At 34.7% G+C, this 24,964-nt stretch overlaps 1 protein-coding gene across 2 annotated transcripts; it reads right to left on the reverse strand.

The window, feature by feature from the left end:
- Positions 1-13,672: 13,672 nt before the first annotated feature.
- LOC110642415 (casein kinase 1-like protein 1) lies at positions 13,673-21,274 on the reverse strand. Of its 2 annotated transcripts, XM_021794467.2 has the most exons (14): positions 20,659-21,267; positions 20,536-20,576; positions 19,631-19,700; positions 19,286-19,434; positions 19,107-19,202; positions 18,939-19,009; positions 18,533-18,594; positions 18,352-18,415; positions 18,187-18,271; positions 17,977-18,103; positions 17,754-17,836; positions 17,620-17,683; positions 14,843-14,982; positions 13,673-14,397 (listed from the first exon to the last, which is right to left on the reverse strand). In XM_021794467.2, exons 1-14 carry the CDS (start codon positions 20,732-20,734, stop codon positions 14,098-14,100), a joined length of 1,428 nt encoding a protein of 475 aa, XP_021650159.1. In that variant the 5' UTR covers positions 20,735-21,267; the 3' UTR covers positions 13,673-14,097. The 2 variants fall into 2 exon arrangements, with proteins under 2 accessions (XP_021650159.1, XP_021650160.2); XM_021794468.2 differs by lacking the exons at positions 13,673-14,397; positions 14,843-14,982 and adding an exon at positions 15,017-15,099 and having other exon boundaries at positions 20,659-21,274.
- Between the last annotated feature and the right edge of the window lie 3,690 nt (positions 21,275-24,964).

Consider the following 24,964-nt stretch of genomic DNA (forward strand, 5'->3'; position numbering starts at 1 on the left):
AGAATTCAACCGGACAGAGTCAGGCCATAAAATGAACCATTTAACGAGGAATTTTTAACTCGTCCGACCTGTAAACACAATATATAATAAATTTGGGAACTCAGCTCACCCTCCACATAATCAAAATGTCATAATTCAAATGGGAGCTTAGCTCTCTCATTCAATCCCATCATACATACAGTTAATAATTTTACAGGTCCAACATAACTTTTATAATACAGGCTCAAAATAAAAATAGGTGCTTCTAACGCATGCAGAGTCTAAAATTTAACTCAATTGTATAAAATACATTAAATACTATTAATGGACCTGCGAAGAAGAAGAGCAGGTTAGTTATAACAAATAATCCTCCTGTAGCCTGGAAAAATAGATGAACAGGAGTGAGCATTCGACTCAAAGAGTAAAATACCAATTTTAATCATAATCTCTATACCTATCTAAAGCTAATGCATCCTGTGGAGTGATATGCAACATCCTCATAATTTTCATACAATTCATATCATAACAGCAAAAAGGCAATTTAGAGCACTCACACACCCAACACTGTCAAACAATACATATATGGGAGTTGATCCCCTATACAACCCTCTTAATCCAACCTCTGTCAGCGAGTGTCTCTCAAGTCGAACTTTCACTTAATAAACCAAGTGCGGGGTCCCAACGAGTGTTTCTCAAGCCGTGTCTACCCCGACTTATCCATAAAGGACTGAGTCCCAGCGAGTGTCTCTCAAGTCGTATCTACCCGTCCTGTCCATACCCAATACCATACCACACGCACATCAACGCACACACACTACTCCAAATTATCACAAACAATATCCATAACACTTCATCAATTTAAAATGCAACATAAATCATGCCTAATATTTAACTACATAGATATATATTTATAAGTGATGCATGAGCATGCTTAAATATATAATAATATTGAAATTACAATTAAAATTAATATTTTACTCACAGACTTAACCGAAGTCACTGCGGCGGCTAAGCGGAGGAGGAAGGCTGTCTCGGCTCACCTAACAATTTCATAGTAATTATTTAATATATTTGACTCGATACAAACTTGGAAAAGATCAAAGACACTCTAGGTCGTGCCGAAAATCCGACAGAGTTTTCCCAATACCTAGGACTTACCCAACCTGTAAAAGGGTTCAAAATACACTTCTATATCCACAAATCACACATCTACAACTCAATCACATCACATGGCCCCTCCTGGGCCCATCCAAACAATCAACAATCATAATGTGAAAAATTACAGTTTAGTCCTTATAATTAACCCCTTTTGCAAACACTATCCATATGAGCTGTAAAAATTCTAAAACTTTGCTCCGCGGTCCTTAATAGTATTACTAAGCTAATGCAAAAGGAATTATAATTTTCTAAGCTACCACGAATATTTTATAGATTTTTAATCGAATTCAAGCAAAGTAAAGTTCGGGTTTACCTATACCAATTCCAACCCCGGGAACGCGTTTGGGACGTCTGAAAATGGTGAGGTAGCCAAAATCTCGATCCAATTTCGAGGCTTTTTTGGTAGCCTGTCTGCTAGACCTGAAATTTACAGATCCGGATAACTGTTAAATTTTTGCGAATTGAAGGTACACAAAGCTTATAACACGGGGGTTAGTACATAACTTTTACTGAATTTTCTAAACTCATTTAGTGCTCGAAAAAATACTACGAAATTTCATGGGACCCACCGAAAAACGGTGTCAGAAAATTTTGAAATTGGTATTGCTGCGAAGCTTTCGACGAGTGGAGCACTTCGGTACTCTCGGTTTCTCGTGGGGTTCACGGTTTGCGAGAAATTTAGCCCAAAAGTCGAAATGGGCTAAAAATTCTCAGATAAAAATTGGGCAAACCACTTGATGGATTTTGGTGTTCTTAGTGTCTATAGAAAGCTCTCGAGGTGTAGAAGTGTTTTAGGACAAGACCCGATCCAATCGGTGGCCGAATCGGTCGGATTTTGGTCGGGAAGGCGTAATGGTGCCCCCGCTTTGGGTGGGTTTCACGTCACATTTCCGGTGGCCTGGAGGCTTGCCGGCGGCAGGAGAGGTGCGCCAGAGTGTGGGAGAGGGCTGAGTGGCAGCTGGCCGGCGAAGGGCGGAGGGAGGAGAGAGAAAACGAGGGAGAGAGAGAGAGAGAGAGAGAGAGAAGACGTCGAGGACGCACGAAGAGGAAAGAAAAAGAGGAAAAGGGCCGGTCCGATTCGATCAGTCGGATTCGGTCTAGTTCGATTCGGCCAATCTGATTCAGGATATAAAAATTTAAATTTTTACTCTGCCTTGGGACCAAAAATGAGACCCAAAAATTTTGAAAAAATTTTAAAAAACCCAGAAAAATTCATAGAATCCAAATGTATTTTTAGTTTTGTCACATGGTCTTTAAATTAATTCTTAAAAATTATCAAAGTTCTATGTTTTCGGAAAATCGAACCCTATATCTAAAATCTAAAAAATTTTAAATAATTTTCCAAAATTTAAATAAAACAAAATATAAATAATTACCCATATAATAATAAATTTAAAAATTAGGGGTGTTACATTCTTTCTCCCTTACAGAAAATTCGTCCTCGCATTTTACACAAGGCAGAATAAAATATCAAAATTACACATTAAATAAATAAGGGTACTTGCTACGCATGTCCCGCTCTGACTCCCAAGTGCACTCTTCCACTGACTGGCTCCTCCACAAAACCTTAACCATAAGGATCTGCTTTGATCTTAGCTGCCTCACTTGGTAGTCCACTATGGCTACAGGTCACTCCTTAAACGTCAAGTCTTCCTTCAGCTCTACTATATCCGACTGTAGTACATGAGAAGTATCAGGTATGTATTTCCTGAGCATGGAGATGTGAAATACAGGATGAACATGAGAAAGGTTGGGTGGTAACTCCAACCGATAGGCAACTACTCCAACTCTATCAGTAACCTCAAAAGATCCAATATATCGGGGTGCCAACTTGCCCTTCTTCCCAAATCTCATGACTCCTTTCATCGGATAAATCTTCAAGAATACGTAATCGCCTACTACAAACTTCACATCCCTCCGTTTGGGATCCGCATAACTCTTCTGCCTACTAAAAGCTGTTTTCAATCGTTCTCTGATTAAAGGAACCATCTCTGAAGTGTACTGCACTAGGTCTACATCATGCACCTTCACTTCTCCCATTTCTATCCAACATAAAGGAGACCTACACTTTCTGCCATATAGTGCCTCATAGGGTGCCATCCCTATGCTGGAATGATAACTGTTGTTATAGTCAAACTCCACCAAGGGTAGATGATCATCCCATTGACCTCCAACATCTAAAACACACATGCGAAGTATGTCTTCCAGTATTTGGATTGTCCTTTCGGACTACCCGTCTGTCTGAGGGTAGGAGGCAGTACTAAAATTTAATTGCGTGCCAAGTGCCTCCTGCAGCTTTCTCCAAAACCTAGAAGTGAACTAGGGCCCTCTGTCAGATATTATGGAAGCAGAAACTCCATGCAACCTGATTATTTCTCGAACATAGAGTCGAGCGTACTGTGCAACAGAATATGTAGTTTTCACAGGCAAGAAATGAGCTGATTTAGTCAGACGATCTATAATTACCCATATCGAATCATATCCCTGCGTGGTACGAGGCAATCTAGTTACAAAATCCATAATGATCATTTTCCACTTCTATTCTGGGATAGGGAGCTCTTGCAGCTTCCCTGACGGCCTCTAGTGTTCAAACTTCACCTTCTGACAAGTGAAGCACTTGGACATAAAGTCTGCTGTGTCTCTCTTCATGTCATTCCACCAGTAGCTATCTTTCACATCATGGTACATCTTGGTGGAGCCTGGGTGGACATTATACAGTGTATAGTGTGCTTCTCACATGATTTCATTTCTGAGATTGTGCACGTCGGGCACACATATCCTGGAACCTTGCATAAGGGCGCCATCATTGACAAATCCAAACTCACCACCTTCACCCTGCTGTACTCTTTCTATGATCTTCATCAATTGCTGTTCTCTGTGCTGAGAAACTCTGACTCTGTCTCGCAGGTCTGGTCTAACTGAAAAATGGGCCAATAATACCTCCTCATCTGAAAGATCTAAGATCAGACCTTGATCCATCAAGTCATGTACTTCCTGAATCAACGGTCTCTTCTCCGCTGATATGTGTGCCAAGCTGCCAAAAGATTTTCTGCTCAATGCATCTGCTACTACATTGGCCTTCCCAATGTGGTACTGGATGGTACAATCATAGTCCTTCAGAAGCTCCATCCATCTCCTCTGTCTCAAATTTAAATCTCTCTGTTGGAAGATGTACTTCAAACTCTTATGGTTGGTGTATATCTCGCACACTTCATTATATAGGTAGTGTCTCCAGATCTTTAGTGCAAAGACTACAGTCACCATTTCCAAATCATGGGTGGAATAGTTTTGCTCATGCCTCTTTAGCTGCCTTGAAGCATAAGCCACTACTTTTCCATTCTGCATCAAAACACACCCTAAGCCAACTTTGGAGGCATTACAGTACACGGTATATCCTTCACCACTCATCGGTAATGTCAACACAGGGGCGGTAGTTAGACATTCCTTAAGTTTCTAGAAGCTCTCCTCACAATTATCTGTCCAAATGAATGGAACATTCTTCCGAGTTAACTTAGTTAGGGGAGCTGCTATCCTGGAGAAATCCTATACAAAGCGTCTATAGTAGCCAGCTAGGCCCAGAAAACTTCGCACCTCAGTGACTATTGTAGGCCTAAGCCAATCAGTTACAGCCTCAATTTTCTTGGGATCTACTTGAATGCCCTCACTAAAAACCATGTGTCCCAAGAATGAGATGCTTTCTAGCCAAAATTCACATTTTGAAAATTTGGCATATAGCTAGTACTCCCTCAAAGTCAGCAACACCATCCTCAAATGCCACACATGTTCTTCTTCGGTCTGAGAGTATACCAAAATATCATCTATGAATATGATGACAAAACGGCCCAGGAATGGCCTGAACACCCTATTCATCAAGTCCATGAAGGCCGCTAGTGCATTAGTGAGTCCAAAAGACATTATCAAGAATTCATAATGATCATATCTTGTCCTGAATGCTGTCTTGGACACATCCTTATTCCTGATTCTCAACTGATGGTAGCCTGATCTTAGGTTTATTTTGGAAAAGAATCTAGCCCCTTGGAGCTGATCAAACAGATCATCGATCTGAGGAAGTGGATACTTATTTTCACAGTCACCTTGTTCAGCTGTCTATAATCAATACACAACCTCAAGGACCCATCTTTCTTTCTCACAAATAGAACAGGAGCACCCCAAGGTGAAGTGCTCGAATGTATGAAACCCTTGTCCAAAAGCTCCTGTAGTTGCTCCTTTAGCTCTTTCAATTCTGCTGGTGCCATCCTGTAAGGCAACATTAATATGGGGTTTGTACCCTGCACAACATTAATGCAGAACTCTATTTACCTTCCTGTTGGCAACCCTGGAAGCTCCTTAGGGAAGACATCCATGAATTCTCGGACAACATGAACATTTTCCATGTTAACACCTTCTACAGATGTATCTCTCACCAATGCCAAATACCCTTGACATCTATGCCTCAACATTTTTCTAACACTATTGCTGACACCAAATTATATGGAGCCAGGCTCCTGTCACCATCAAAGATATACTCTTCCACACCAGGTATGTAGAAATACACATTTTTGTTCTTGCAGTCTAAAGTGGCATAATGAGTTGCCAACCAATCCATTCCCAAAATTACATCGAAATCCATTACTAGTAGAGCAACCAAGTCTGCTAGGACGATCCTTCCATCCACTACTACTGGGCTACCCGAAAAAACTATATCCACATCTATGTTGTTACTAAGCAGGGTAGCTACAGACAAAGGGCATTCTAAAGTTGTAGGATTCCTACCCAATCTCATGCCAAAAACTGGGGAGACAAATGAGTGCGTAGCACTCGGATCTATCAAAACACGAGCCTCATAGGAACAGACTAGAAGAATAACAACCACAACTGCATTGGAAGCCTGAGCACCTTGGTGGGTCAAGGTGAAAACCCGAGCTTGACTCCTACTCTGCATTGCAGAACCCTGAAATTGACTTCTACCTCTTGACCTGCCTCCAAATCCACGTCCTCCTTATCCTCGGCTCTGTTGGCCACTGAACTGACTGCCTGCCATGCTAGAAGCACCAGAATACAATTGACTAGGAACATTTGCAACAGAACCCTGTGACTGTGGCTCGCTGAATACCGAGCATTCTCTAGCAAAGTGACCCTGCTGGCTACACCGAAAACATACTCCTGAACCCATCATACAAGGTCCTGAATGTCCTCTTCCACACTGCATGCAAGGTGCCAAGAAGGATCCTGAACTGCACCTAACTATCAGAACCCAAATCGTGACCACCGCCGATCCGCACTCGTCCAGATCCTCGAGATCTGTGTTTAAAACCACCCTTCTTGTTGCTTCTACCTCTTTCTTTGTAATGACTTTGGACACCACTATCCATGGTACCCGTGTAGGGAACACCTGAAGAACCCTCTGCTTTATTCTTCTTTGCCCTTCCACTGTCATCTCCTATATAGCTAATCTCAATCTGTCGAGCTTGATCAACTACCATATCAAAAGACTGATCAGACATCATGGCCAGGTTTGCATACCTCCTGTCCAGCCCCTTTAGGAACCTCTTTACCTTCATACTTTCTGTAGCCACTGTTGTAGGGGCATACCTGCTCAGTTCCAGAAATTTTTGTAGCATATTCATTTACGAATCTGCCATTCTGCCTTAAGGCATCAAAGGCCTACTGCTTTTGATCTCTAAAGCTTTCTAGCACAAACCTATTGATGAACAGTTCCACAAACTGGGTCCAAGATAATCCCTCAATACGAGGTAGTGCATAGTCTGTCATCCACTATCTTGGCACTAGCCCTAATACATGCTGCACACACTCTATAAGCCTCCTATCAGTCAACTGCAACTCCATCCCTGCCTGTTTGCAGGAATCCAAAAACTGATAGGTATCGTCTGACACATCATAAGTACCAGGCACCAACTTCTTGAAATTAATTATTTGTTTGTAAGGTTCCCCTCTTGGTGCAGTGGGCTGCTGCTATTGGGGAGGATGGACCATATATTGTGTCATCATATCGATGGTTCTCTGTAATCTGGCTAAGGTAGTTGCCATTGGGTCCATGGGACCCTAAGCCATAAAAGACTGTTCCTGAACTGGTGGCAGCTGCTCTTCTACTTGAGCAACTCTATGTCTCCTACCCCGCCTCCTCAGAGCAGGCGCCTCATCCTGTGCTGACACCTCGTCAGGCACATCCGGTTCTAGTGCAGTGGCAGCTCTTCTGCTTCTACGTATTTTCCTAAAATTCAACAGTATTAGCCCACAAAAATTAAAAACGGCATGTTACACAGCTCTATAGACTCATATTTATACACAATTATACAAAGCAGAAACTAGAAATAAAGATAACAATGCAAGGACAAATGTGGACCCTATTCTCCGCATATGACTCCTATTAGACTCTTTTCAAAACTTTAGACGTATATTCCCTATGAATCTGGAACCTGGCTCTGATACCACATTTGTCACAATCTAACCTATGGGCTGGACTGGCACTAGGACCTGGGCCAGCCTAAAGTCCCCGAGGCCCGTAGTAAGCCTAACTATTCCTCAACCTAACTCTAAGGCCCATTTGGGCCCAATTTCAAGAATTCAACCGGATAGAGTCCGGCCATAAAATGAACCATTTAACTGGGAGTTTTTAACTCGTCCGACCTGTAAACACAATATATAATAAATTGGGGAGCTCAGCTCACCCTCCACATAATCAAAATGTTATAACTCAAATGGGAGCTCAGCTCCCTCATCCAATCCCATCATGCATATAGTTAATAATTTTACAAGTCCAACATAACTTTTATAATACAGGCCCAAAATAAAAATAAGTGCTTCTAACATATGCAGAGTCTAAAATTTAACTCAATTGTATAAAATACATTAAATACTATTAATGGACCTGCGAAGAAGAAGAGCATATTAGCCACAACAAATAATCCTCCTGCAGCCAAGAAAAATAGATGAACAGGAGTGAGCGCTCAACTCAAAGAGTAAAATACCAATTTCAATCATAATCTCTATAGCTATCTAAAGCTAATGCACCCTGTGGAGTGATATGCAACATCCTCATAATTTTCATACAATTCATATCATAACGGCAGAAAGGCAATTTGGAGTACTCACATACCCAACACTGTCAAGCAAAACATATATGGGAGTTGATCCCCTATACAGCCCTCTTAATCCAACCTCTGCCAACGAGTGTCTCTCAAGCCGGACTTTCACTTAATAAACCAAGTGCGGGGTTTCAGCGAGTGTCTATCAAACCGTGTCTACCCCGACTTATCTATAAAGGACCGAGTCTCAGCGAGTGTCTCTCAAGCAATGTCTACCCGTCCTGTCCATACCCAATACCAAACCACACGCACGCCAACACACACACACTGCTCTAAATTACCACAAATAATATCCATAACACTTCATCAATTTAAAATGCAACATAAATCATACCTAATATTTAACTACATAGATATATATTTATAAATGATACATGGGTATGCTTAAACATATAATAACATCGAAATTACAATTAAAATTAATATTTTACTCACAGACTTAACCAAAGTCACTGTAGTGGCTAGGCGGAGGAGGAAGGCTATCCCGGCTCACCTGACAATTTCATAGCAATTATTTAATATATTTAACTCGATACAAGCTTGGAAAAGACCAAAGACACCCTAGGTCGTGCCGAAAATTTGGCAGAGTCTCCCCTATACCTAGGACTTACTCAACCTGCAAAAGGATTTAAAATACAATTCTATATCCACAAATCATACATCCACAACTCAATCACATCACATGACCCCTCCTGGGCCCATCCAAACAATTAATAATCACAATGTGAAAAATTATAGTTTAGTCCTTATAATTAACCCCTTTTACAAAAACTACCTATATGAGCTCTAAAAAATCTAAAACTTTGCCCCGCGGTCCTTAGCAATATTATTAAGCTAATGCAAAAGGAATTATAACTTTCTAAGCTACCACGAATATTTTATAGATTTTTAATCGAATTCAAGCACTAGATTATTAAGAAAAAGTAAAGTTCGGGTTTACCTATGCTAATTCTGACCCCGGGAACGCGTTCGGGACGTCTGACAATGGTGAGGTAGCTAAAATCTCGACTCAATTTTGAGGCTTTTTTGGTAGCCTATTTGCTCGGCCCGAAATTTACAGACCCAAGCAACTATTGAATTTCATCGAATTGAAAGTACCTACACGAAGCCCACAACACCGGGGTTATTACATAATTTTTACAAAATTTTCTAAGCTTATTTAGTAATTGGAAAAATAGTACAAACTTTCGCGGGACCCACCAAAATACGGTGTCGAAAAATTTTGAAATTAGTGTTGCCGCGAAGCTCTCGACGAGTGGAGCACTCCGGTACTCTCTGTTTTCTCGTGGTGTTCACGGTTTGCGAGAAATTTATGCCAAAAGTCGAAATGGGCTAAAACTTCCCGAATAAAAATTGGGCAAACCGCTTGATAGATTTTGGTATTCTTAGTGTCTATGGAAAGCTCTCTACGTGTTGAAGTGTTTTGGGACAAGACCCAAGCCAATCGGTGGCCGGATCAGGCGAATTTTGGCTGGGAAGGTGAAACGGCGCGCGCGCGTCGAGTGGGTTTCGCGTGATGTTTTCTGCAATCTGGAGGCTTGCCGGCGGTAAGGGAGGGGCGGGGGAGATGCACAGGAGTGTGGGGGTGGGCTAGGTGGCGACTGGCCAGGAAAGGGTGGAGGGAGGAGAGAGAAAACGAGAGAGAGAGAGAGAGAGAGAGAGAGAAAGAGAGAGAGAGAATACGTCGGGGACGCGCGAAGAGGAAAGAAAAAGAGGAAGAGGGCCGGTCCGATTCGATCAGTCCGATCCGGTACTGTTTGATTCGGCTGGTCCAATTCAGGATACAAAAATTTAAATTTTTACTCTGCCTTGGGACCGAAAACGAGACCCAAAAATTCCAAAAAAATTTTAGAAAACTTAGAAAAATTCGTAGAGTCCAAATATATTTTAGTTTTATCACGTGGTCTTTAAATTGATTTTTAAAAATATCAAAGTTTTATGTTTTCGAAAAATCGAACCCGATTTCTAAAATCTGAAAAATTTCAAATAATTTTCTAAAATTTAAATAAAACAAAATATAAATAATTACTCATAAAATAATAAATTTAAAAATTAGGGGTGTTACAATTTCAATAGCTTTTCAATTATAACATGAACTCAATTGAGTTTTTACTCTTAACTTGTTTTTATGAGTCTCTAAAGATTCACTCTCTCTCTCTCTTTTCTCTCTCTCTCTTTTCAATGGATGATCTACATGATTATGATAAACTTTTTAGTTGAATGCAACTATAGAAGGTTCGAACTCATTTGAGAATGAATTCATCAAACGTTAGATTAAATATTTATATATAGATTCGTGCACTTCATGGATACTTTAACTAATTCTGCACATATCTCGGTACAAATATTTAATTTAACGTTGTTAAGCTCATTCTCATATGAGTTCGAGTTTATATTAAATGCAACCTATAAACTTTTCTAGTTTTGTCCACGTGACAATTTTAATGGAGAGAATTTACTATTAGTTCATAGGTATCATTATTATTCACATGTTAGTGTCTGTATTTAAAATCATACATTTTTCTATTAGTCTCAGGTGAAAGACGATATTATCTTTATAACTAAATAAAATTTATCAATTATCCCCTCACCTCTATTCCCCATTCTAGTCTCTCTCTATCTCTCTCTCTCTCTCTCTCTCTCTAAACTTTCCCGTTTGATTACTCTTCTATGCTTTAACTAATAGAATATATTAGAATAGACTATTTAATTAAATTAAATTAAATTAATTAATTAATATATTTTTCAAAATAAAAGAATAACTCATGAATAGGGTTAATATATATTGAATAAGTAATAATTTTTCATTTTAATGTAGACATCGAAGCATTGATGGATAATGATTGGCTAAGGGCGGTCTAATTCCAAGCGTGAACCAGTGATTTCAATCTAAGGTTCACGAGGATTGTAATAGACCCTTAGGGTTCTCTCGGTTTCAATTTTAGTTTTAATCCTTATTTGATTTCAATTCGATTTTAACCAAATTCAATTATTGAATTTTTTTTTTATTTCATAAGAAAGGAAAAAATTTAATTTAACTCAATTTCAATTTGATTCTGATCTGGTTCAATATCAATTTTGATCAATCTAGTTTTGATTAATTTTCATATATTTAATTTTTAAGACATTAATTTATCTTCTAAAAAATTTATTATCGTAAAAAGATTTTATACATCCAATTTACAATATTTTTCCTTTCAATGAAATTTTTATTTTTCTTCTAAAAGAGTAAGGGCAAGAATTCTCCTATCTTTTTTCGGCATTTCGAATTTATTTAGTATTATTATTAAAATTGTTGTTAAGAATATCACTTTTTTAGATATATTACTTAAAGAATATAAAAAAAATAATTTAAAATTAAATTTAATAAATTTTAATTATAAAAATATTAAAATAATAAAATAAATTTTTTAAATTATTTTTTTAATAATATTTAAAATAATATTTTAATTTAAAATAATATTTTTAATCCTCTAAATGGAACGCTAGACAGGCACTTCATCCATTCAAAACATCACAGCGAAGGACAAGAATCTTATTTTGCCTACATTTTCTATTTTATTCCTTCAGAAGGTGGTAGTGATAGGAAAAAGTTTTTGGACATAATTACGTAAATATAGTGCTGTTTGCATTGTTATTAAAAAAAAAATTAAATATATTAGTTAGCAAACATTAAAAATTAATATAAAATTAAATTTAATAAATTTTAATTATTAAAATATTAAAATAATAAAATATTTTTTTTTCAAAAGCATATAAAATAATATTTTTACTGAAAATAATTTACCCTTGAAACCTAAATATCAAATAAGCGTATAATAAAATTTAGACTTGTTTAATTAAAATTATGCCACGTGACTGAACTATATTAAAAAATTAAATAAAATTTCATTAAATTAAAAAAAAAGGGGGGAAATCCTCAAAACTTAGCAAAACCCACGCTGAATTTATCGTTCTCTCTATCTCTAAAATGAGAAAGTTGTCTCTCAATCTTCGATTAGTTTCTAGGGTTCTATTCCCTTTTTTTTTTTTTTTCTCTGCTAGATCCGTGGCTCCCCTGCCTCTCTTGCTTGGAAGTGTGTTTCAACCTCCCCTCTTCCAAGATGGGTTGTATATAGTAGGTTTTGGTTGTCTTAAAGCAAATCGGGATTATTTGAAAGAGGGTCTTTCATTGATCGGCTTGCTGGTTGTGTGTGGATGGTGTGCCTTTATGTGGGTTCTATTTTAGCCTGCATGTTCTTATGCAAGGGTGAGCTGTGTTTTAGAGAGAATGTGCTTTAATTTGCTGTGAAAGAGGAAGGGTCATCCCAAGAGTATAAGAGTTGACTGGGATTCTCTCTTTGCCGCCCCTTCAGCTAGAGTGTATAATGAAAACCGCTAAATCAGCTAAATCAACAAACCAGATCAATTTAAATAAATTTAAATCAAAATTAATGATTTTATGCGCTTATGATTTGAAATAATTATAAATCAAATTTTCAATTTAAATTTTGAATTAATATAGTAAAAGCTAACTTAAACGGAATCCAAACAAAATATATATACATAATACGTTATTCTTATTTTTTTGTTGAATAATATATTTTAAATTAATATTTATGTTTCAATTAATATGTAATAACATGTATATTCAAAAAAATTTGATAAGAGTCAAATTATAAAAACTTAAAAAGTGTTGAAAATAATAAAAATACGTAAATATTAAATTCAACCCATTTAATGTAAAAATTAAATAAATATAATTTTTTAATTTAATTTATTGACTTCAATTTAAATACTATTAAAATCAAATCTTGTTAGTTTGATTTAGCGAAATACAATGAATTTCCCACACGAACCCATGTAGAGCCATATCTCATGCTATAAAAGATCGAGAAGTGGGCTGTGTCTACTTTTTTTGGGTTTCTTTTCCCACGATTCACATGTACAGATCAATGACACTACCTGTGCGGCTTGATGGCCGGCTTGTTTTGGCATCTCCCTCCTCTGTCTTGTTGAAGGCGTATGCTTCAGCCTTGTTATATTGTTAAAAGGGTAGGAGGTCCCTGTCCTGCTCTTCCAGTTTTCGTCGATATGAACACAGCGTCTAAAGGGTTGATGATGCCGACTACCATTTCCACCAACCCTTCTTAGAATTTCTCATAGGCTTATGGGCTTTTAGGGGATTGGACAGCACTAGCTGCTCTTTTCTGTATTCTAGCCTTTCGGCCTGGCCTTGTATTTCTTATGAATGAAACCTACGACTACTTTTATATATATATATATATATATATAAAGGCTAAAACCCATAGTAACATTAAACGCAAGTTTGACTGCAACCGAAGTTGGCAACCGTAGACTAGAAATTCAACCACGTTGCCCATATTTGTCCTTCAGCATTCAAGGGCCCAGCTACTCAAAAAAAAAAAAAAAAAACTAAGACAGTAATATGACACAACACCCAATTTACATTGGCTTCATGTTTTGAGCTTTTGGATCGAAGGAACATGTAAAAAAATGATGGCTTAAGTGAACAAAGTGACAATAGAAACAGAAAGGCTATTTAGAATATCTGGAGAAATTTTTTTTAGAATATCCGGACAAGTTTTTTTTTTTTTTTTTTAAAAGGTACCGCAGTAACACACCCAACGTCTTCTAAGAAGCCTTCTAAATTTTGAGACCTTCAGCTTCCCAGGACTGTTTTCTGTTTTCTGCGTAATCAGCTGATGTCTTGAGTGTGCAAAAAGAAATCCAGAACTATAAGCACAAGTTCCAGAACCCAACTCTATGAGATAAACTAGTCCACTGCAAATGTAACAGCACACCAACAAATTCATGATTTACAACAGTTCACAGTGCACAGTGCTCAGCACACCTAATAATGAACCTTCTCATCATTGTCAAAGTTCAGCCCCTCGATTCCCTTGAGAGCAGATTCATAGGTCTTCATGTGCGTGGCATTTCTGGCTGATGACGAACGTCTGGGGTCTGCTGCAGAACCAAGAGGACTCCTTTGCCCACTTGAAATTTTATGCATGTTTCCCGGGCTTGCATCAGTTGTGCGAGACCGTTGGGGATCAGCTTCACTTCCAACAAATATATCACGACTGGTAGAAACGGTAGCAGCTTGTCTCGAGGATCGACTTGATCGCCCCATAAAAGTAGAGCTTGGCAACTGCATCATTGTAGCATAATGCAGATTAATCTAAAACAAATGCAGAACACTTGGCTCTTACACAAACCCGATCACATCAAATAAAAGATTAGCAACAACTATAGGATAATAAGTCCATAAAGGCACACATCAATTAGATCAATCAAGCTAAAAGAGTTATAAGTGACTGATTCAAATCAGTAATGATCAACTTACAAAGAACTTGTTACTAGCTTTGATCAAGCAATGGAGTTGTAAAAACAACCTTTAGTGAACTTTCAAATAAAGAAACCAAGCTCGACGCAAGTCAACCAGTGTTGGTTGCAAGAAAGCACACATAAATAGGATCCAAGATTTACATGCATCTTATATAAAGTGTAATTGTACATCACAAAACAATAAATGGAAATTCACGGAATTCAGCACCCAAAACATGATTGGAGAAAAATAACCCTCAAAAACTTACCATGGGATCCTTATTAAGTGAAGAATCATTGGCAACTGGGCTCTTCTGCTTTGCATAACCTCCAGTACTTAGGATAGGTCCTGAAAATCTACGCCGAGCAGAATCTGTAGACTGCCCTGCCTGTCGTGCATCTTCCCCACCTAGAACAAGGTGTAGAAGAAAGTATAAACCACAAGCAGATCTCAAAGCAAAAATTTCAACTTCTCTTTACAACTTGGAGATACAAGGCCAGATATTCTTTATTGATTGAAGATTATCTGTACAAGTTCGAGTGGTGACAAGTAAGCTCAATTTCATCTGGATTCCAAGTTCATTTCTTGCCAAGTAAATATGTATACAATACAAGAAACAAGAAAAGGAATGCAAACTATAGTAGTAATTTTGTCTTCCATCATGAAGGATGAGGCCCCAGTCCTAGGCCCAAAAAACGCTGCACGTTAGTGGGGGCTTTTCATGGCACTAGGCCAGCTCAACACTGAACCAGGTTTGGTATTTTAGCTCATATGGAGCCAATACACCCATTTAATAAAATATTAAAATTTTTATTTTTTGATTTGATACATGCATTTTGCATAGTCATTTAGGTTAAATTTCATGGCTATTTCATTTATTTGTTAGCCACTTTTAGCTAATTTTATTAGTTATTTAGATAATTTTCCATAATTGTCACTTTTTGGTTTAATTTGTAATATGTTTTGTTTTGTAGGTAAAAATGGCGTTTTTGAGGGACTAAAAAGTAATTGTGCCAGTGATGAGTGATTCCCATAGCAAAAAAAAGTCAAAATAAAGCTTGAAGATTTAAGAATGCCAAATTGCCAAAGTCTGCATAATCTGCTGTATAAGTTGTGCAGTTCTGCACAAGAAGAAAAAGCAATTTGTGAGCCTGCCGAAACCTGCATAAGTTACTGCATGACCTATGCAAATTCACGCCCTGCTTATGCAACTTCACAGAAAACTGCATGACTTGCTGCATAACTTATGCAGTTCCACTCCCCACTTGTGTAGCACCACGGAAAGAGCACCCAAACCTGCCAAAAACTGCATAACCAGCTACATAACTTATGCAATCCACTTATGCAGTTTTACGGAGGACTCCAAAGCTTGAAAAATCTGCACAACCAGCCTACATAACTTATGCAACATCGCGAGAAGCACCTGGAACCACTAAATTTGCATAGAATCTGCATAGGAAGCTTACACAACTTATGCAATTCTTCATAATGAGCTGGCAGAAAGATTTTCCCACGTGAATCTTCGCCTCAAACACACCATTTTAGGGTTATTTGTCCGAGAATATATATAGTGTCCTCATCTCATTCTGGGGAAGGGAGGAAAAAGAAGAAGAAATAGAGGAAGACGGAGAGAGAGGCAGAAAAACAGAGAAGCAATCGACTTCCATTTTTGGGAGCAGAAACTAGCTTTTTCTTCTCTTCTTCACCATTTTCTAGGTTTCTCTAGTTTTAGTTTATTTTCATAATTTATTTCCTCTTTTACTTAGAATTTCTTGTGTTAAACATGGATTGTGAGTAGCTTTCTTTGATTCTAGAGTAAGGGATGTAATATTTGAGTTATTTTTGTGTATTTGAATTGGGTTAGCCCCAATTTAATGAAATTTATGAGGTTTAATTCATTTCTTGTGTGCTTATTCACATGCTTAATGAAGAGCCCCATTAAGTTATGTTCTTAATCCTTGGTTGAAGTACCGAAAGGAGAAAACTAAGTGATAGTTAATCAAGAAATTTGACTTAATTAACTCAGATCTAGAAATAGACCAAGAGTTAAGAGGATTTTAATAGATTGATTAAAGAACCTAATAGGTCTTGGCCAATTTTAACTCCACGAAAGTAGGATTAAGGCACTCTTTGTATCACTCGAAAGAGTTTTCAAAGGATTTTAGAATTATTCTCCTTTAAACCCATAAATTTCATGGATTGGGCTAGCTAGGAAAAATCTTAAAATAACTTGAATATGAACCCTTAACTCTGGAATCGTCTTTTATCAATTATTGCTTGGAATTTTTACTTTTGAGCGCTTAGTTTAATCTCATTTTATTAATTTTCATTATTAATATTCTAAATTTTTTTTATTTTGCTAATTATTAAATTAGTCATTTAAATTGAATTTTGCATTTTCATACCTTAAGTTTCAAGTTCATTAATTTCTTTTATTTGTTTGATTAAAATACAATTTTAACATAATTTATTTTACATCTAAAATTTAATTGAAAACACAACTCTCCGTGGGAAAGATATCTTTTTCTATACTACTTGAACGACCCGTGCACTTGCAGTAGTCCACATCATGATCATATGGGTCAACCTCAAGCAAATATCAAGGCCTAAATAACTAAGGTTGGCCAATGTTCAAAAACATTGGCACGACTTGGGCGTAGCTTGAACCTGGCCCACCTTTCAAACACATCAAATAGCCCCATTTTCTTATTATTTTATTCTTCCATTAAACATTTTCATGTTTATCGCCTTGCTCACTTATTTTTAGTCCAAACTCAAGTGTTATTTTGAAATGATTATTAGCTTAACATTGGATATACTAATTTGCTAAAGAAAGGAAAAAATTTTATTATAATTTTTTTTTTAAAAGGATTTTTTCCTTCAACTAATATTTTAGAAAGACTAGTTTAAAAAATAAAAACTAAAAGAAATTTGCAGCGTTCCCATGCAAGCAATGGAAAATCTTCCAAAGGAACCCTCCACCTTAAGCAAAAAGGATTAGATAAAAGAGAAATCATTCTGTAGGAGGAAGAACACAAGAACTACCTGTCTGTCTATCCGCACTGGCAATAGCAGGGGGCATTCCAGAACTAGTTCCAATTCCGGGGCCCTAACAGAAGCAAGACCTAATCAAATACATGCCAAACCAACAATTAACAGAAGTAACATCTAACACTTACAAGGGCACGAGCTGGAGGATTAGCCAGCTGTGATTGCTGATACTTCAATATTGTCCAGTCAAAGACGTAATCAAATTGGAAGCCTATTGAATAGACCAACAGATACAATGACAACATCAAATCCCAATTCTACAGTTCAAAAGTTGAAAAGGAATTCATGAAAAAAATAATAATAGAATAGGCACTACAAATTTAAGCTTTTCAAACACTTGTATATTCCTACCCTCACGAATAAAGAGATCACGAAATATTCTTTTCAGGTAAGCATAATCAGGCTTATCATCAAATCGTAATGAACGGCAGTAATGAAAGTAGGACGCAAATTCGGTTGGATAACCCCTACATAAGGCCTGGCAAAAAAATTTAAATCTTTGGTCAGCTTTGTAAACTTGGAGACAATGAGAATGTGACCACAGAATCAGGAACCGCTTACTTCAATTGAAGTGGAGACCTTCTTTTCACTAATTTTCTCATACTTCTGTTTCTTCGTTCCCGCTTTTAGTCCTTGCCAAGGAAGACTGCATAGAAGGGGGTATCAGTGAACAAACCACCAATGTAGAGCATGTAAGACAAGAAGTAGGCAGGCACCGAGAATCACCTTCCTCTTAGGAAGTACATAAGAACATAACCCAAAGATTCTAAATCATCCCTCCGGCTTTGCTCTATGACAGTCCAATAAGTCAGAAACAAATTAATGATATGATAGAAGAGGGAACGTTTAACTGGAAAACCAACAAATTGATGAGATTGCCAAGTGCAAAAAGATAGGAAGCTTGTACCAATTCCCAGGTGCGTGTTCATACTTGCATATCTAGCAGTTCCAGTCAAATTTTTATTTTCCCTGCAGTATTTATTACCATATATATGTCAGCAATTGCTTGCCACAATGACCATTATAATAGGGGGAAAAATACATTAAGATCCATAGAAAGATTACATGAAACAGCAAATATTTTTTTATGCGTATCAACCCAAAAGAGCTACATTATAGCAAAACACACACTAAAACAACCTCATGTCCCTAGTGCTACAGCAATGCAGTAGGCAGAACAAGGACAATTGCTTCCACAGTGATAAAGCATGCTAACAACAGCATTAAATTGATTACACAATCTTGCTTCATATATCCCTACAAGAGCCATAAACACAATCTTAGGTGGTAGCACATGGTTGAAATGTTCTGACCTGTAAGGTATATGTTGATGGGTTGAACTATCTCTATATTTCTTTGCCAAACCAAAGTCAATCATGTATACCTACATGAAAGTAAAGAATAATGAAATCTTTAACATGACTATCATGAAATAACGCAGCTTATAAATATAAGAAGAAAAATAAAATTCAAACCAAAACCTGATTAGCACGCCGTCCCAAGCCCATGAGAAAATTGTCTGGCTTGATATCTCGATGAAGAAATGATTTTGAATGAACAAACTCAACACGATTGATCTTAAAAGAAAAACAGAGAACATGATAACTTTTAGCAAGCACGAAACACAATGCAACAAATGCATAAACTTGATGGAACCTACCATCTGATCAGCAAGCATAAGAACCGACTTCAAAGAAAGTTTCCTACTGCAGAAGTTAAATAGATCCTCAAGACTAGGTCCAAGCAAATCCATAACAAGAACATTATAGTCTCCCTCCACACCAAACCATCTCACATTTGGAATCCCAGCTGCAGGAAAATGTAATAATAATAACAAATGGAATGGAAGAACGAAGAAGAAAGAGAGCGCAAAGAGTAATAAAATTTTTTTAGGGAAAAAAAAAAAAGAACTAACATCAAAAGCACATACAAAAAAATAAATAAATAAATAAATAAAAGTGAGCACTAAACAAATCAGCAAACAAATCTTGAGCTGTCTTATTACTTCCTCCTTGAAGGATTCTGTATAACTTTGATTCATACAGCAATTGGGGATGCTTTGTCTTTACAGTTTCCTGCAAATTAGAAATCAATTTCAGCATTTTATCACAGCATGAAGAACTGGTAATGGCCACAAGCATCCAAAAACAAATTAACAAGATATTAAAAAATCAGCAGGGAACCAGTACCACAAAGTTTAAGATGGACAAATTGTTTAACACATCAAAGTAATCCACGTGGTTTAATAGCAAATAAAGTTAAAGTGGGTCAACCAGTCAAGGCTTCCTGTTGTGTCCTTGTAAGCCAAAAAGTGGGAAATTTGATGGTACTGCCAAAAAATCAGTTGTTGAGGCACAAGTCCATAAGATGTTTTCTATCTAAAATTCAGTTTATATATGGGAATGTAAACAGATAGATAAAAATTCTCTTCCAAGACCTGCGTGCTAGTAAGCTTAGTGAGCCTAGTGAGCCATGATGGCAGAGGAGACTAGGTCTGGTTGGCATTGCATAAAATACAGGTTTTATCAGTTAATACTAGATTTCAAATTTTAAATGGTTGAACACACATGATTGCCTGCCAACCACCAAAATTAACTAAAAGGTTGGCACTCAAAAGACTTGGCTACTGACCTAGTCAAATGGCAGGTTTCTCCTTTAATTTGCTCTGTAAGAACAGAGCAACTTAATTAGCCAAATAATAGCTAGCTATTAGATAAACCCATGTTCCGATTATATGACTAAGTACTTTGATGGCTCCAGATATTCATGGAAGGTGGAGGAGACAATAGAAGACATCAAAATTCCACACAGACATACTAAATAAATAATTAAAGTGAAACCCCCCAAAGTAAAATTGAACAAATTCATAAGATCCAAACAGACTTAGAAAGAGGGGAGAACGACACTTACAAGCTTAATGGCAACCTCTTCATTTGTCTGGATATTAGTTCCTGAACAAAAAATTATAATCACCAATTACACTCAAAATCACCAATAAATAGGCAAAAATTAACGTAAGTATAGTTAACAAACCGAGATAGATCTCCCCAAACGACCCACTGCCGATCTTTCGACCGAGCCGAAACTTATTACCAACACGCGGCTCCATCAATACGATCAACAGAAACCCAAAAATTGAAACCCCCAGCTACAATACAAAACCTAATTCGACAACTTCCTCAAGAAAAAAAAATTATCAAAAATGTGGGAAAAACAAACTAATGCCGAGAAAAAACACGACACTGTACACCGAATCAGCCGCACCGACAAATTGAAAAAGTCGCACGGAAACGAAGAAACCCAACAGGGGTAAAAGAAAAACAGAGAAGATAGAATTGAGATCTGGAATTTCGTGGGTCTCTGAAGATTAGAGAATCAAGGGAAAAAAAAAATCCTAATCTAGGGTTAGGTTAATTACAGATAAAATGAAAAAGAAAAGTAGAAATAAAAATTTAGAAGTAGGTCTCTCCAGGTATTATCATCTTTATGACTCTCTACAGAAACTCAGAGTTTTCTCTCTTTCTTCTCTCTCATCGCTGCTCCGATGGAATCACAGCAAAAGACTTCTAACAATGGGGATGCGTGTGTATTGTGCTTGGGCGGGGGTCTCTTTTTCTTTTTTTTTTTTTTTTAATAATATTGTCACGAATAATAATTATTATTAATAATTTCATTATTACCGAGAGACAGAGAGATGCCTGGCCGCGCGTGATAAGTACGCGTGGCAGAAAGTTTTCAGCGAAGTGAAAAGAAAGCGGTGGTGGTCTTAGCGCTGCTATCAATGGCAACTAGACCTGACGGTTGATCAATGTATTATTAACAAATTAATTAAATATAATACTTATTAATATAAAATAATTAATTAATTAAATTTTAATTATTAAAACTCAAATTTTTATATTTATTAAGTTATATTAATATAAATTTTAACAATATTTTTAAAAAATTTAAGTAATATAATGTAAAAAAAATTTTATGAATATATAATTATCATTTTAATATTTATAAAATATTAAGTATATATTAAAAAATAAAAAAAAAATTACTTTATAAAATTTATTATATTATCATAGAATAATATATATATATATTTAAATAAAAATATATATAATTATCAAATTAGTTCAACTGATTTTTATTTTAAAAAAATTATTAAATAAAAAATAAATATCTATCAAGTTAGCTCAATTAAATTTTATTTTAAAAAATTTTTATGAAATTTTAAATTAATTTTCCTTAACACTTAAAAAAAAATCATTTTATTGACTAATTAAATTAATCATATCACAGTGATTCGATTGGATCATATTAAATTACTTTCTTATCTAATTCAATTATAAATTTAGAGGAGTAACGAATTACCTAGAGCGAGCGATTTTGTATTGATTATAGTTCTAGCAAGCAAATGTGAATTGTTATTTCATTATGAGTTATGCACGAATTACAAATAAAATGTATTTACATAAATTTCAATACAATATTTATATAATTATTTATAATATATCTTAATTACATTATTTTTCAAAACAAAAGTATGCACATATATACATTTTCCTTTCTTAATGTATTAAAACAAAAAGAAATAAATATTTATCTTTCATGCCTCAATACTTTAGATTAAAGAAAATGGTAAATATTAAATTTTATTAAAAAAAATTTTGTAGCACCATGAATTTTTAAAATACCTCATGATATGTTTCAATTACTGTAAAATGAAATTAAAATATGCATATGTAAGCACTTAAAAATAGATTTTCTTTAAAAATTGTTACATATCAATTTTTTTTTCTTTGATAGAAGAGAAATTATTAGTTAGAGGCATTGCTTGTATCTAATCTTTCAAATGAAGTTGACTACATAAAATGTAATACAATTAATTTATAAAATTTAAGGGAAATAAAAAAAAACGAATTTTGATAAAAAAATAAAATTAAAAATACTAGCCTAAATTTTTCTTGTTTAATACCAAATGATTGAAAGGGCAATTTCTTGTTTAAATTTGAAAATTTGCTCACAATGATTATATTTTTCTTTTTAGTATTTATATGAAATTTAGTAAAATGAGCTTTGAAGATATTGAAGTTCAGGCATTTTCTTCATTTGAGTTATAATTATAGCTTCTTTCTCCATTCACACCCAAGTCAATATTAGGGGTGTGCAAACGGTTGGTTTGGTTCCGAACCGAACCGAACTGATAAAATTAAAAATCAAAAATTTTAAAAATCGAACTAAACCGATTGATAAGAGAAAATTGAACTGAATCAAACCGATAAATATCGGTTCGGTTTGATTTTAAACCAATCAAACCAAAATTTATAAAATTTCATATTTTTAACATTAAATCAAAATAATAAAAACAAAAAAAACAAAAAAAATTAGAAATCAAAACTAAAAAATCTTAAGGTTCGGTTCGGTTTCTTTGACTTCGGTTCGGTTCGATTCGGTTTGATTTTTTATTTTCTATATATATTAATAATTTCGGTTCGATTCGGTTTAATTTTTTGATTTTTTATGAAAATAATCGAACCAAACCGATTAACTGAAATTATCAAAAATATAAATCAAACCGAACCGATTGAATTTTAAAACTAAACCGATTAAACTGAATTCAATCGATTCGATTCATTTTTTCGGTTTAAACCGGAAACTGCTCTCTCCTGGTCAATATGCTCACTTTCTTGAGTTTAATGAGCGATTGGGAATTGACTTTGAAAAAATTCATTGAGAATATTAGTTCTCATAGAGCAAAAAATAAGGCAAAAGAATAATTAAGATTTTGTTTATTTTGTGAAAAGCATTTTTTTTATTTTGTATTATTTGAGGTATTTAATAAATGAATTAATGAAAAATATTTTTTTTATTTTAAAAAATTAAATTATTTTTTTAAATATATTTTTAAAATAAAAAAATTAAATTTCATCGATTTTCTTAATTTATAAATATTATTATAAATATTATGTCATCAAATTGTATAAATAACAAAATAAAATATAATATTACCTTAAAAAATTATTTTCTTTAGATAAAAAATTTGAAAACTTATTAATAAGATTTTAATATAAAAACAATATAACCTTTTCGAGAAGGAAAAAAATTACAAATATAAATAATTAATTTTTTTATTCAAATATAAATTTTTCATAATTAAAGAAATATTATACAATAATACCTTTTGAAAATTTATTTTATAGTATGTAAAAAAATTTAAATAATTAAATATTAATAGAGGAATAAGCCACATTGCTAAAATTCATTATTTAAAGGATTATTAGTTCAACCAAATTAACAAACTGGATTAAGAAAAAGAAAATTCTTATTGTTTGGCTGCAAAATAAATGAGGGTGTTACTAATATAAATTTGAAGTTTAATAATTTTTAAATTAATTATTTATATTGATATTTATATAAAATTAAATAAATATATACATATATTGAAATAATAAATATATGATTTTATATAAATATTCAATTTAAAATAATTAAATATGTAATGGAGTTTAATAATCACCCAATAAATTAATTAGGGTTGGTAAACCCAAATCATTTAAACAACTAATACAATTTCACATAAAATTATTATTTGAAAATACCACATAATCCATTATTTAACATAATAAATTAAGTGGGATTTGGTAATTAGATCTTAGAAATTGGTGACCTCAATACATATTTATTTTATTGTATGGAGTGCATAGATATTGAATTCGAGTCATTTCATCTATTTATTTTATAATTATTTATTTATATAATGAGAAAAAATGATAAATATTTTTTATTATATAATTCATTAATTATTATTTTTCTTATTATATCTTTATAGAAATAATAAAATCACTGTAATTTTTGCTCGTACTAATAATTTAACACATTCTTTGCTCTTATTATGGAGTCCTGAAGTACAAAGAGATTTTATTCGTTGGTATCAATTATTTGATGTTAATACTCAATGAAAATAATTTCACACACATATATATATATAGAGTATTATTATAGTTTAAATATAATTTATAATAAATTTAAAATATAAAATATATAGTGAAATTTATTATTAAATATATAATTTTATATAATTATATTTTAAATTTATGATAAATAAGTTCTTGCCATATATAATGTGAGGTTCAGGTTGATGAGGGTGTGGTCGCTATCACAAAGAGGCCAACAATAAATCCAGCTAGCCCCATCAATATTTGATTGCTCAAAGACAAGAAAGATAAAGAAAACAAAGCTTTGCTTGTTGGGTTGCCCCACATGCTCTCTATTTTGTTTTGTGTTATACTCAATTATTTTCTCCAGAGTTTGTTCCAAGTTGGCACCTAATTTAATCAATCACTACATC

The sequence above is a fragment of the Hevea brasiliensis genome, chromosome 4 (genome assembly GCF_030052815.1).
Source record: "Hevea brasiliensis isolate MT/VB/25A 57/8 chromosome 4, ASM3005281v1, whole genome shotgun sequence".
Lineage (NCBI taxonomy): Eukaryota > Viridiplantae > Streptophyta > Magnoliopsida > Malpighiales > Euphorbiaceae > Hevea > Hevea brasiliensis.